General features: G+C 57.3%; 6 protein-coding genes across 6 annotated transcripts; 4 read left to right on the top strand and 2 right to left on the bottom strand.

Annotated features, from left to right (window-relative positions):
- Nucleotides 1-217: 217 nt before the first annotated feature.
- KRP23_13272 (Serine/threonine-protein kinase RIO1) lies at nt 218-1,474 on the top strand (the record flags this gene model as incomplete). The annotated part of the gene is made up of 1 exon (XM_067883962.1): nt 218-1,474. The coding sequence occupies one exon, from the start codon at nt 218-220 to the stop codon at nt 1,472-1,474; it is 1,257 nt and encodes a 418-aa protein (XP_067738591.1).
- A 1,244-nt stretch (nt 1,475-2,718) lies between these two features.
- On the top strand, nt 2,719-5,091 carry KRP23_13271 (Ferric reduction oxidase 8, mitochondrial; the record flags this gene model as incomplete). Its single annotated transcript, XM_067883961.1, has 1 exon — nt 2,719-5,091. The coding sequence occupies one exon, from the start codon at nt 2,719-2,721 to the stop codon at nt 5,089-5,091; it is 2,373 nt and encodes a 790-aa protein (XP_067738590.1).
- A 107-nt stretch (nt 5,092-5,198) lies between these two features.
- Nucleotides 5,199-7,740, top strand: KRP23_13270 (Rho GTPase-activating protein 24; the record flags this gene model as incomplete). Its single annotated transcript, XM_067883960.1, has 3 exons — nt 5,199-7,088; nt 7,156-7,412; nt 7,488-7,740. 3 exons carry the CDS (start codon nt 5,199-5,201, stop codon nt 7,738-7,740), a joined length of 2,400 nt encoding a protein of 799 aa, XP_067738589.1.
- A 42-nt stretch (nt 7,741-7,782) lies between these two features.
- Nucleotides 7,783-8,214, bottom strand: KRP23_13269 (N-alpha-acetyltransferase 38, NatC auxiliary subunit; the record flags this gene model as incomplete). Its single annotated transcript, XM_067883959.1, has 1 exon — nt 7,783-8,214. The coding sequence occupies one exon, from the start codon at nt 8,212-8,214 to the stop codon at nt 7,783-7,785; it is 432 nt and encodes a 143-aa protein (XP_067738588.1).
- A 335-nt stretch (nt 8,215-8,549) lies between these two features.
- On the bottom strand, nt 8,550-10,481 carry KRP23_13268 (uncharacterized protein; the record flags this gene model as incomplete). The annotated part of the gene is made up of 1 exon (XM_067883958.1): nt 8,550-10,481. One exon carries the CDS (start codon nt 10,479-10,481, stop codon nt 8,550-8,552), a length of 1,932 nt encoding a protein of 643 aa, XP_067738587.1.
- A 543-nt stretch (nt 10,482-11,024) lies between these two features.
- Nucleotides 11,025-12,694, top strand: KRP23_13267 (uncharacterized protein; the record flags this gene model as incomplete). The annotated part of the gene is made up of 2 exons (XM_067883957.1): nt 11,025-12,585; nt 12,651-12,694. 2 exons carry the CDS (start codon nt 11,025-11,027, stop codon nt 12,692-12,694), a joined length of 1,605 nt encoding a protein of 534 aa, XP_067738586.1.
- Nucleotides 12,695-12,918: the final 224 nt, after the last annotated feature.

Here is a 12,918-nt window from a genome sequence, read left to right as displayed (position 1 = left end):
CGGTACGCATGTCTGATTCCTCTGATTCCGACCGGAGCGAAGCACCGACGAATGTTCTCACTGGAGAAAGAAGGGCAACAAAAGGACCATCATTCGTTCGCAACCTTCACTTCAACTTGTTCGCGACTCGTTTAGGAGCTCATTTCCCAATTCGACTGCTTCTGCTAACAGCAGAACAACTCAGCACAGTACACCAGCCCCACAGCCCACAGAAACCATGGCGACTACCTGTCCGTGGCAAGTGACAGCACCCGCTACTGCCTCAACGCAGCAGCCCTCCAGCCCAACGCTGCAGGAAATCATGGACGAGGAGCTCGCCTTGAGGCTGCAGGACGAAGAGTGGGTTCAGCTAGCTGAGCTAGAGGACGCAGCTTTCGATGTCGATGGCAGCGAGGACGACCTAGAGGAGGAGAAGGAGCCGACGCCTTCAGTGGAACAAGTTAACCACGACGACCACGACGAGGACTACGATCTACATGTAGACGCAAACGACTACACAGATGAATTTGACGATGGGAAAGCATTCAACTCGCTGCGTGAGTCGATGCGGCGCCAGACGAAGCTCGAAGGCCATCGCGGGACGTTCCTCGCCAAAGCTCACATTGACCTCGGCAGGAACGGCAGCGGGGCCCACGGAAACGTATTCGACGAGGACACGCAGGCTCTTCTTCGCAAATTGGTGCGCAAGGAGCTGGTGACCGCGGTGAAGACACGTGTGCACACAGGCAAAGACGCCAACGTGTTCCACGGCGTTGGGCTGAACAAAGCGACAGGGAATGAGCGAGAGCTGGCGCTGAAGGTGTTCAAGACCAGCAAGGGTGACTTCGCCAAAGCCACTGACTGTGATCAAACTGGTCGGAGGTACGGCCTGGACTACGTCAAGAAGACCATTCGCCGTCACCTCAAGGCCCAGACCGAGCGCGAGTACAAGTACCTGAACCGTGCATCCGCGGCGCTTACAATGGAGACGGTCACTGAAGCAGAGACCAAGCAAGTGTCCGCATGTGGTGGTGCGCGAGTTCCAAAGCCCCTCATCCTCCGTGAGCACATGCTAATCACCGAGTTCGTGGGATCTGGTGGTCACCGCGCAGCCTCCCTGGAAGACGCAAGTCTGAACGGCGAACAGCTTCGCAGCGCCTACACGGACCTGCTGCGTGCCGTGCGTCGCCTGTACCAGCGCGCTCGGCTTGTGCATGGATGCCTTTCCGCATCACACATTCTGTACCACGACGGCCAGTGCTGGATCATGGGCCTCGGACACGCAGTCGAACTCAGTGCCGATAACAGCACAGAGCTGCTGACCCGCGGCCTGGACAACCTTGACTTGTTCTTCCGCTCGACAGGCGTGCCAGCGGTGACGAAGCGCGCCGTCGGGCTTGTCAATGTCGACGTCGCCAGGGAGTATGTCGTGACGGAGTCGCCCGAGCAGCTGCTGAGGCGCTTCCCTGTGTTGGAGCCGCTGCTGCGCGATTGAGCAAAGATGATGTAGCCACCGCACCGGCGGCATTCCTCGTGCAACCAGGTTGGGCAGCGCTAGACACAAAAGTGAATGGTGCAGGCCGGTCCCAAATCATGCGTGAAACTTGTGTGAGCAGCTCAGCTCATCAAGTTGAAGGCAATGCGGCAATCCGTCGGTCAGTTGCGATCCCAGCATTGTTGAATTGGTGAACCATTTCAGTAACAGTTGGTCTCTTAATTGAATACACACTATTACTATCGAAAGGTGCTTCACTGTCGAACGTTGCACTTTTGAGCTGTCCACTCAACAATTGATCACTTAATTGAAATACACTATCTATTACTATTGAAAGGGCATGCTTTGAGCCTTTACACAACGCGGACAACGACTGCTAAGGCATCGAAATCACGGTGACGCACAATGTGCGTGGGCTCGCGTGTAGTCTACATGCCGGGCATTCCTGGTGAAACTTCTGATGCGTTGCTCAAAACATTTTTACCGATCAAAGTGCGGTCGACATACACGCCAGCGCAGCCCCACCGCTGGCATGCCATGGCAAGCATTTCCCGCATCGAGAAGACGCAGGTAAGTGTTGTTGTTGTATCCCTTCTTACTTCTTGTGTAGTTCTGTACTCTTATCTGCTCGCAGCGAGCCACCAACAGCGTGGTGATCCCTCCAACACATCGGCACCGATCTTTTAGTCAGAACTGAAGACCAACTCTTCAAAGCCAAAGCGAGATCATGAAGTAACGCCACATTGCCACATTGCCAAGCTGGCGGCAGCATTGTTGCTTGGCTTCCAGCACGACCTCTATAGATCCCAGCGATCTCTACAAAAGCAGGAGCGTCTGAAATACTACCAGTGTCCCGCCTTGGTCTCCTTCCTTGGTCCGGACACCACCAACGTGATCGATTTTTTTCGGGATCTACCACGCTGATCTCGTCAGGATACGATTCAGTCAAAGCAAGCGAGCCAAGCGCACGTTCCACTCGGCGGTGCCGCACCAGTGTTGCTTGCCGGGCTACATGCAGCTTTACGTGCACAATCAACACGTACGGTGAATCCGATATGTCGACGACAAGCAAATCTCAGCGGCTCCACCTTCCCGCGTTGACCCACATCTTTCCTTTGCAATTGTTGACAGCTCCATTGCGTTGGCTCGCACCTTTGTGGTGGGCCTCCTTGGACCACCAGCACCTCGCCGCCATTCTACGTCATTCTACAACTCGCCTCGTCTCGCCAGCGTCTCCTGCTACCATGGCGGACTACAACGTCCTCAAGACTCCGGAGGTCGATGTGGGCAGCCCGAGGCGCCTAGTCGCAACCTCGACGGCCTCGCCGTCCACTGCCGTGCACATCGTCCGCTTCTTCATCGTGCTGGGCATCGCCGTCTTCATCTTCGGCAACATCGCCACCTGGGCGCCGCTGTACGAGCTCAACTTGCAGAACACCATGATGGAGTGGTGGAACGGCTACCCGGACATGCCTGCCATGAGCAGCCACGGCCACATGGGCTACATCCTCGACACGGGCGTTGGCCGCAACATCACCGAGACCGGCCACACCGAAATGATCCGCCCCACGTTCCTCTTCATCTTCTGCATCGTTCCCTTCATCGTCAGCGTGCTGCTGATCGAGTACCTGCGCCACATCAACACTGCTCGCCGCTTGACGTCGACGCTCGTCTGGCGCTTCGCCATGCTCATGCGTCGCAAGCCCAAGTTCCCGGTCCTTGGCGTGTCCCGCTTCTCGGTGGGCGAGTGGATCTTCGGTGTCGTCTACGTGCTCGGCGGCAACGCGCTGTGCTGGTGGTACGAGTGGGACCGTCGCGTTGACTCCGCTACCGAGGCTGGCACGCTCACCACGTCCAAGTACTGGAACATCATCGGCATCAGCTCAGCGTACCTGTGCATCTACAACATGGCGTTCCTGCTGCTGCCCGTCACGAGAAACTCCGGCTGGATGGAGTTCTTCAACATCTCGTACGCGAACGGAGTGAAGTTCCACCGATGGATCGGCTTCATGACGGTCATCACGGGTGTTGTGCACATGCTCGGCTACTGGGTCTACTGGGTGCGTCTGGGCACATGGCAGGCCAACCAGCTCCCGTGCACCAACTGCGACTTCACGCTGGACGAGTCGGGAGGTGGCTACTTCGCCTGGTTCAACTTCTTCGGATTCATCTCGGTGCTCGCGCTCGTGCTCATGATCCCGACGTCGTTCCCCATCATCCGCCGTAAGGCCTACGAGTGGTTCTACATCTCGCACTGGGTGCTGTTCGTCATCGCTGTGCTCTTCGCAATCTTGCACTGGGCGCAGATTATCTGGTGGATCTTGCCGTCGGGGTGCGTGTGGTTCGTGAGCCGCGCTGCTTCGAGCTGGAACGCGATGACCCCCGTTTCGGTCGGCGAGTTTTCGGTCATTGGCGGAGGCGACGACGAGCTGGTCAAGATCGTGGTCAAGCGCGCCGCCCCCGGCACGTCGCCGGCTTCGTCGACGTACGACTACAAGGTCGGCAACTTCCTGTACCTGAACGTCCCGCAGATCTCGAAGCTCGAGTGGCACGCGCTCACGATCGCGTCGTCGCCGAAGACGAGCTCCACGGACGTGACGCTGCTGGTCAAGCCTCTCGGTGACTGGTCGAAGAAGCTGGTCCAGTATGCCAAGGACTGCAGCCGCGACGGCGTGGCGCCTCTGATGTACATGGATGGCTTCTACGGCGCTTCGTTGGAGCTGTACGAGGACTACCCGACGGTGTGCTTAGTCGGCGGTGGTATCGGGGTCACCCCCGTGTTGGCCATTTTGGACGATCTGGCCGCCAAGCTGTCGAGCAACGGTGCTACGTGGTCGCAGCGCTTCACCTTCATCTTCACGTTCCGCGAGCTGAGCGTGCTTCAGACTGTCGCCCCTGTGCTCGCCAAGCTCCGTGAGATGGACCCGCACGAGCAGCTCTTCCGCGCGCACCTGTACGCGACTGGCACGTACTCGGAGATCGATCTCGCTCAGAAGCTGCAGACTTCTTGCCCCAAGGAGATGCTGGATGTTGCCTCGGCTAAGACCACGAGCCGCACCGCCCGGCCCTTCTACGAGCCGCTGCGTTCGAGCAACAAAATGCGCTTCCTCATGCACTTGGTACTGTATGTGGTGGCTATCGCGGTCGTGTTCGCCGTTCGGTGGGGGAACGGCGTCATCCAGGGAGCCAACCACTTCGAGCTGTGGCCGCTCGAGCGCGCGTTCGAGCTGGCGATCTTCTGCTTGACGATCGTGGTCGTGTACGCCTTTGTGTGGTACGAGTTCGCCATGTTCCGTCGTAGCCAGGGGACCAGCGAGCCGACACCCGTCGCCACGGCCACACCGCAGTCGAACTTCGCTGCTTTCGGGGGCGACGTCCACAGTGTGGGAGACCTTCTGACCCACTTCAGCGTGGTGGTGGGCGAGCGTCCCGCGATGCAGTCTCTGCTGCAGCAGACGCTGGAGGTGCACAAGATGGGCGACAACTCGGCGAGTCTGCTGCCTGCCGTCGGCGTGGTGGTGTCCGGCCCCGCCGCGCTCAAAGATGCAACGAACGAGGCTATCTTCGCTCTGGGCGGCGGCAACTTCGACGTCCACGAAGAGGAGTTCGAGCTGTAAGAACTTAATCTAGTAAAGCCTTCGAAGCTCTCGTTAACGTGTAGCCATTTCGATGGTCGATCCTTTCAAAGCCGTTTCCTCTTCAAGATACCTTTTCCAGCAGCTCGATGGCGACTTCGTTCGGCTCGCGCTTCCGCCGCGGCGGCGGCAATGCCAGGGCCAAGGGTGGAGGCGATGAGCGTGTGGGGGAGATGCTGAGCGACAGCTCGGACGACGGGTCCCCTCTGGGCGGAGACGTGCGTCGAAATGCAGCGAAGAAGGCGACGCCCAGCCGCTCGAACGCCAGTTCGCTGCAGTCCTCCAGCTCTTCGGAGGGAGGCAGCGCTGTTGTCCCTCGCGGCGCAGCGACTAAAGCTGGCAGTATGGCGAGCGAACACAGTGATAGTGGGAAGAAAGAGCAGACAGTGGAGCCGCCCAAGAAGCAGGAGAAGTCCAAGAAAAAGATGTTTGGGTCGATGGCACGCAGTCGGAGCAGTCGCACTGCGTCCTCTACCAAGCGAAGCGCTGGCAGGAAATGGTACAGTGACTCGGATGAAGAAGAGGAGGGGCATATGAACAAGAGGAAGCCTGCGAAGGGGGAAAGTGTCGAGAAGAAGGAGGTCAAGAGCGAAGAAGAGGAGGAAGACTCGGATCTGGACGCGTACATCGCTGGTTCTATGATTGACCCGCCCGGTAAGAAAGGAGACGAAGATGCGCCGCCACCTGCGAAGCAAGGACGACTGAAGCTTAAGCGGCTGACGGATCGCACCGAGAGGGCGAGCATGGGCGGTAACGAGTCGGATGACAGTGGTAAAGAGGCTCCGTCGCCAGAGCTCCAAACCTCGCGTGATGCTGCGAAGAAGAAAACGAACGTGCTCAAGCTTATGACGAAAACGCGGACTATGTCGCCGTTCGGTGGAAAAGCCAAGGGAAACGGTGCTGGGGCTCCAGAGTCTCCTGCCCCTAGCAGCCCTGCCGACGGTAAAGCGACTCGTGGGACGCCATCAGCCTCGGAGCACTCGGTGTCGGACCCTCCTGCAGCTGGCAATGTTCGTACCGGTCGGCCAACGGAAGTGCAGACAGGGCCTCCTGGAAATACTCCTGCAGTCATCATAAATCGCCGCACGGATCGGCTAAAGCATTCCGCAAGTGGCTCAGAGTACGGATCCCCCAGGCTTGCAATTAGCAACAACGATGAGGTCTTGAGCCCCGGCCTACGTAAAGTGCCGGGGGCTTTCCCCGGAAGAGCTGGCAGTGGAGTCCTGCTAGAAGGATGGCTTCGTCAGAAACAACGCCGTGGAATCAAAGGGCTTAAGAAGTGGAACTCGCGCTACTTCGTTCTGTACGCGCGGTCAAACGAAGTGCGCTACTATGCTGACGTCGTTCAGTCTGCCTGGGGGCCCATTCCGCTGGGCGAGATCGGATCAATTTCTTTACGGCTTATTCAGCGCATCGGCAAGCTCAGTCACCCGAAGTACAAAGGCTGCCGCTTCGATATCACCTGCCGGAATAGTTGGGGCACACACTATGCCGACGACTACGTATCGTCCGATGAAGAGAATGGAAACAGCAGCAACAACATCAGCACGAACTCCAACAACGAGAAGGCAGCTGCGACTGCCTCTACACCCGCGAAACAACAAGAAAAAAGTGGTACCCCACGATCATCTCGTGTGTACAGCCTAGTTGCTGACTCACCTCAGGTCACGGTGGCATGGGTGAACATGCTAGACTCGCTGTTAACGCGCAGTGCCAACAGCCCACGGCCCGATGTGGACTCCCCAGGGGAGAATGCAGGTGCAACTTCAGCCACGAATGCAAGTGGCAGAGCCAAAAAGCCTCGAGCCGTTGCACGACAGCGGTCAAGCGCTCTGGATACGGAGTCATCCGTGCTGCTGGGTCCTGGAGAAAACGTGCCGAAAGCGGCCATCTACGCCATTAATTTCATCTTCGACTCCACCCCGGGAATTGAAACGGAGCGGTTCTACGAAGCCGAGTCCGATGCGTCTAAGCTACGGGTAAGGTGTGCATGTTTCCTGTTCTTCTTCGTCGCGCAACTAACTTCTTGTGTGCGTTGCTTATCAGGTGGCCTTAAAATTCTTGAATGAATTTGCGGGCGAGTCGGTGACTCGCAAGCCGACCAAGGACGAACTGGAAGAGCGATTGGATGCTGTTACTGCTGGCGCGGTCGTGCGGCTGTGGCTGACGCAGCTCGAGCAGCCTCTGATCCCCTTCGCGATGTACGAGGACTTTATCGCACTCGCGCGTGAGGCGCAGACCGCACCTTTTGACCTACGCAGAAATCTGCGTGCGCTGCTGGAAGCTCTGCCCAAGAAGAATCTGTACGTCCTACTTCGCTGCGAAGTATGGTACTCTGCTACGTGGGTCACTAACCCCTGCATTTGTTGCCCCTGCAGAACAATGCTGGCGTGCCTGCTCTTCCACCTGAACGACGTCAACGTCTACTCGTCCAAGAACGAGATGGACGCCGCGAGACTTGCGCACCTCTTTGCCGAATTCGTCCTGCGCCCCCAGAAACAATCCCCCCAAGCCGACAGCTCCAAAGGAGACGCTGCCGCCGTGTGCCGACTCGTCGAAGAGATGATCACCAACGTGGACACGTTCATCGACGAGAAAGAAGCGCAGCTTCTGGAGGACAACCGACTGTAACCAAGCTCTGTATACCCCTGTGATTCTACCCTGCCTAAACCTTCAGCTCTGCACCTTCATGTACACAATGTGCTTGCCTGGCACGAGCGTCATGCCGAGCGCGCGGCTGCCCGGAGGCAGCAGGACGCCGGCGAAGCGCGCCTCCTCGTCCTGGTCCCGAGCCTGCGCCTTGTCCTTGTTGTTCTTGCCGACTCCTGCGCACGTGGGCGCGAACTCGCGCGCGTCCTTGAGGATCACGTTCTGCTGCTTGTCGAAGCAGTGGAAGCGGCCCACGACCACGCGCCCGTCCGAGATGCGCAGGCGCACAAGCGACCCCAGCAGCTTCATGAGCGCCAGCGTCGGCTCGCCCACGCTCGTCGCGGGCTCTGCATGCTGCGTTTGCTCCGCGTCGCCCTCCTTGTTCGCGTGCAGCGTCACCTGCGGCTCCCCGTTGAGCGACAGCACCGCCGGCGTCTTGGCCAGCAGCCCCATCATCGTGTCGAGGCTGAATATATCTACTGTTATATCACTTTTTTATATTACTTTTTTTTTTATCACAAAGCCCTTTTGCTTATTATTGTACTTGCGAGCTGCCGCCGGAGAAGCCCCACAGCGATCCGTCCGCCATTGCTGCCAGAGTGTGGGCACTTGTCGACATCAACGTCACCTTGGCTGGTGTGTACCGACGTATGACCAAGGATGGTAAGCCAGTCGTCCGATACCAGACATTCGTCGCCAAGTGGCCCAAGGTCAAGTCGATTGACCCTCCTTCATATTGGTCAATTGGAAGCGTGACTAGCTGTTCCGTGTGCGAAGGCACGCTAAGCTAGCTAGTACCAGTTGTTCGGCCGGCGAGTCGAGCTGAGTCCACCCCGGTTCAAGCTCGGCAATCGTCCTCCTCGCCCGCTCAGCAAGCCTGCCAGCTCCGCTTCATTGAAGGCGCTCCGTCCGCCTGCAGAATAGGCGAGTCGACCTTTTTGCTGCCAGAACATCGCGGCCAGAGCGCAAATCATCATGGCGGGCACGCGTATCCAGCTCAGGTCGAGGTTGGTACCGGGCGGTGGAATGCGAGACTCGTACATGTCCAGCCGTTGGATCAGCACCGTTGCATTGGGTGTTGGGGGCACCTCCACGAGCACAGCAAACCCCGTCGGGTGCACTACCAGGTCCTTGGCGGCGCTTACAGCAAGAGCTCGTGGGTACGGAGCAGATGGGTGGAGCACTTGAATAACCGGGTCTACCAACGAGCGTTCCGAAAGGTACGTTGGATGCACCTCATCGTTACTCCCAGACAATTGGTACAGCACCAAACGAGAGCCGGAACCCAAAAGGAGAAACCCCGGCATGGTCTCCATAACGGCCGGTGCTTCGTGGCTGAAAGCAGGAAATGGTGGTCGTCGCGGTAAGAGCTGATCCACCAGAGTGCACATTACCGAGCCTTGTGTTTCTCCGTCGCCGAGGCCAACGCGCTGCCGCCAGGATCCGAGATTATGCAGCTTGTACACAAGTCCACGACCCGTCGAAGTTCCAACATACAGGAGAGAGGGCCGCAGGGGGTCTGCTGCCAGACTTGCGAACGCATGACGACCTGGTGCTTCACACGCTACTGGGATCAAAAGAGGCACTGTTGCGTCCACGAAGAACACTCGGCTCGGCGTGACTAGTGCGACCAGGCCTCGACTACTTTGTATCGGTTCCAGGTTCACAACTCCGCCGTCGTGAGAGCCGATCTGCGTGTGAATATCATCGACGAAGCTTCCGTTATCGCCGTTGAAAAACGACAAATGTCCGCCTGAGCTGTCACTGGCAACTACCAAGACGCGGTAATACATCGTCACCACTGTCACTTTACCGTGGTCGTAGTGCTGATCACGGCGGAGCGTAGCTCCGAACACGCGCTCCACGTCGACGTGCAGATATCTACCAGAACCTGGCGTTGTCAAGACAGACGTGGACTGCTGCAGCCACGGTGGTTGCAATATATATCGCGTGCTCAGACTGTCCTGGCCCATTGCACACTGCAGCTGATCTTCCTCCACCTCCCGCAGCGGCTTTAGGCGTCGCGGATCACCCGCAACAATCCGGCGTCCATGCCAAAGTCTCAACTTGAAAAGCGCAAGCTCCCCTGATGTCGAAAGTAGCGCCAGGTACGCACTGCGATCGGACACGAAGAACATATCGGTAACCTGAAAGTTTTCTTGTCCTGACGCTGACCGCAGATTCAGCGCGTGCTGCCACATGAGCTCGAACGTGGTGGGATGGAACAGACTCATGACAGTTGAGTGCGGGTCCACTACCAGCAGGAACTGCAGCGGTGGTTCTTCGTCAACGCTAGCCTTGCGTCGGGCTGACATCTGCTGTCTTCTACCCACAGGAGACGTATTCGGCCGAAACGAGATCAACCGAGCCAGCTTATTCCGTGGCGGAGAAAACGCGCCTTGGGGCTCGAACCAGTCGCTGAAAATCTGCGGAGACTCGCGAGGTCGATAGTGGCGCTGCGCTGCAATAGGACCAGACCCCGGATCCTCCGAGATCGACGCATTTTTCTTGGTTTGGTGTTGAAGCTGTAGGATCGCGCGGCCGAGCAGCTCCTGATTGCGTTTGTACAGCTCCAGCTGCCGCCTGTTCGCATCGATTTCAGCGTCCAACACGTGAGTCAGCACCAACGGCTCCGTTACTACATCATCGTCCTGCAAGAACCCCCGTACATGACTGCAATGCACACAACAGAGCAGTGCCAGCCAGAGCGAGAGGCAGCCCATAGCTCCCGTTGTGCGGCGCTTCGTTCAGCACTGAATTTCAACCAATCGTGTTCTTTTACACCCATCTATTGGCCAAAATATGATCCAAACGAAGTATTTTGACCAATCGATTGGTGCGGGACCTCGCCGGACTTCATTCGGCAAGTAGTCAAGAAGACTGGGGGCGGTGGTCTTGCTGCCTCGGCCCGCATTTCCTCTTCGCTTGGCGTGGTTTCCTACCTTCTCTCAGTGGCTGCTCTGCATCTCCCGTCCGCTCCTAAGTCCAACAGCAATTTGCTTTGGCGCGTGGACAAGGAGAACGTGGCAGCTCAAAGAGAGGGGAAGAAAACCGACCCAAAGAGAGAGAAAACTCGGGCGCTTCTGCGTGCAGTGTTTAAGTGACGCTCACGAAATAGCAACGAGAATCAACAGGAGAAGGGTCTAACGCACCAGTTATTAAGTTTCTGGACGGCTAGACACCTTTTTCGTTAAAAATATAGGACGCCCCGGACTCGAAATTTAAGTGAGCCCTAGGCGTGAGTGCGGCCTCTTCCATAGGGGAAGATGGCGCACATTGAGACCAAGGACCCGTTCGGCTTCGTGGGCTCGCACGTGGTGCGCAGACAGCCCAAGAAGGGCGGAGAGGAGCATGGGTGGCTCACACGCTACGACGAGGCGCTGGACTGCTATACGCTGTTCGTGCCGGGAGGGGGAGAGCCAAGACGGCTGGCACGAGGAGAGGTGATGAAGTTCCTGTCGGCGCCTAATATCGAGCTCCATGACGACGACCAGGACGACTTTCCCCCACCATTGAAGGATTCCACAACTAGTCGCTATTTGGGTGTCAAGCTGCGCCGACCGCAGCAAGGCTCAAGTGATGACCACAGTCATGTGGATGAAGATGTACGCGGCCATGTGACGTGCTTCTTGCCGTTTGGTGATCGATATTGTGTAGAGTATGAGGACGGCTCGACCGAAGAGGTATCAGAGTCGGCTGTCATCGACGGCATGATTGCCGTGCTCAAGTCGCCGTTCTTTTCATCACCGAGGCGGAAAAAGACGCGGAGCGGCACGATACGAACAAGAAGCATTAACGAAGATGAGGCAGTACCTGGCAGTAGGAAGCGGCCACGTGTCGAGGCTGAAAACGATGCCGCAGTCCAGCTGATTCCGTCAGGGTCTATTGCAGTGGTGGAGAATGTGGCTGACGAGGAAAGGAACGATGAAGTTGTACAAGTCGATCAAGCGGAGCTGGATGCAGGTGCAGGTCAGGAGACAGAGCCAGCGCCCAACATTTTAGAGATTATGAGCAGCACACTAGGCAGTGCTACTCGAGCAAATGCGTTGGAGAGGGCTAGCGAGCCAAGCCCTATGCATGTTGATCAATGCGAAGTGGCAGATCCGGATGACATGGTGGAGATTCATGAAACTCACGAAGAACCTGGAAGCAAAGAACCCACAGCTGCCACAACGCCCGCCGATGCAGCGCTGGAAGAGAAGAAGAGCTCAATGCCGTTCTATATCATTGATAAGAAGCCTCACGAGGCAACGGAGCCACTGCCGAGGCGCGCTATGGCGTTCGAGCTTCTACGGGCCTCGCTGCTGAATTTATTGGATCGACAGGAGGCGAATAGCGTGAAAATAGCCATGCAGTACGACTTGCTAGGCAACCCTGACGTTCGGGACCGTGACGCAGTTATTCGCTTTATGGAGGCTGACGGATTGATTGTACTTAATCATTTGTTGAACTCCTTTGCAACTGAAGTTATTGACGATAAGGACGACGCGAGTACAGAGGACGGTGCAGGTGATTCACCAGAAAAGATTCGCGAGCGCATGGGGCATGACGGTGAACTGCTTCACGTTTTGAAGATTGTCGCCATGCTCCCAACACCGGCAAGGAATCAGGTGATTGAATCGAACATTGGCAAGACTATCAACTATTTGAGCAAGGCGCGTGGGCCTCCAGGGCGTAAGAGTGCTTTGCCGAAATGCATCACGGGTCTCGCTAAATGGATCAAGAGTTCTTGGATCAAGAATATTCCTGCTGCTTCGAAGACATCAGCAAAGACGCCTGCCACGGCTCGGCAGTCAAATAGTCGACCCCAGCAACAAGGTCGACGTGGTGGGCGTGGCGGATCTCCTGGCCGTGGAAGTCTCCCGCTGAATCGACGACAATCGCCATCACAGCGACCCCAGCGCCACGCCTCGTCGGCGCCGAGGATGCCACCTGAAGAGCACCTGGTTCGGGAAGACAGCACGCCAATCCCTAGGCTATCGCGGCTTAGGCAGGCGCCACCCCCATTACAGCCTCCTGCTCCAGCTCAGCTCCCAGCCCCTCGTCGTGTGACTGGTGGACTGAAGCCAGACTGGATGAGACAGAAGGAGAACCTTTCTCGCTCGCGATTTTGCATCGACGACAACACCAACGTTGACACGAGGCTATACCAGAGCAGCC

This window comes from Phytophthora ramorum, assembly GCF_020800215.1.
Source record: "Phytophthora ramorum isolate Pr-102 chromosome Unknown Phyram_PR-102_s0017, whole genome shotgun sequence".
Taxonomy (NCBI): Eukaryota; Oomycota; class Peronosporomycetes; order Peronosporales; family Peronosporaceae; genus Phytophthora; species Phytophthora ramorum.
The sequence above is the reverse complement of the archived record's forward strand: the minus strand, read 5'-3'. Positions and strand labels throughout refer to the sequence as shown.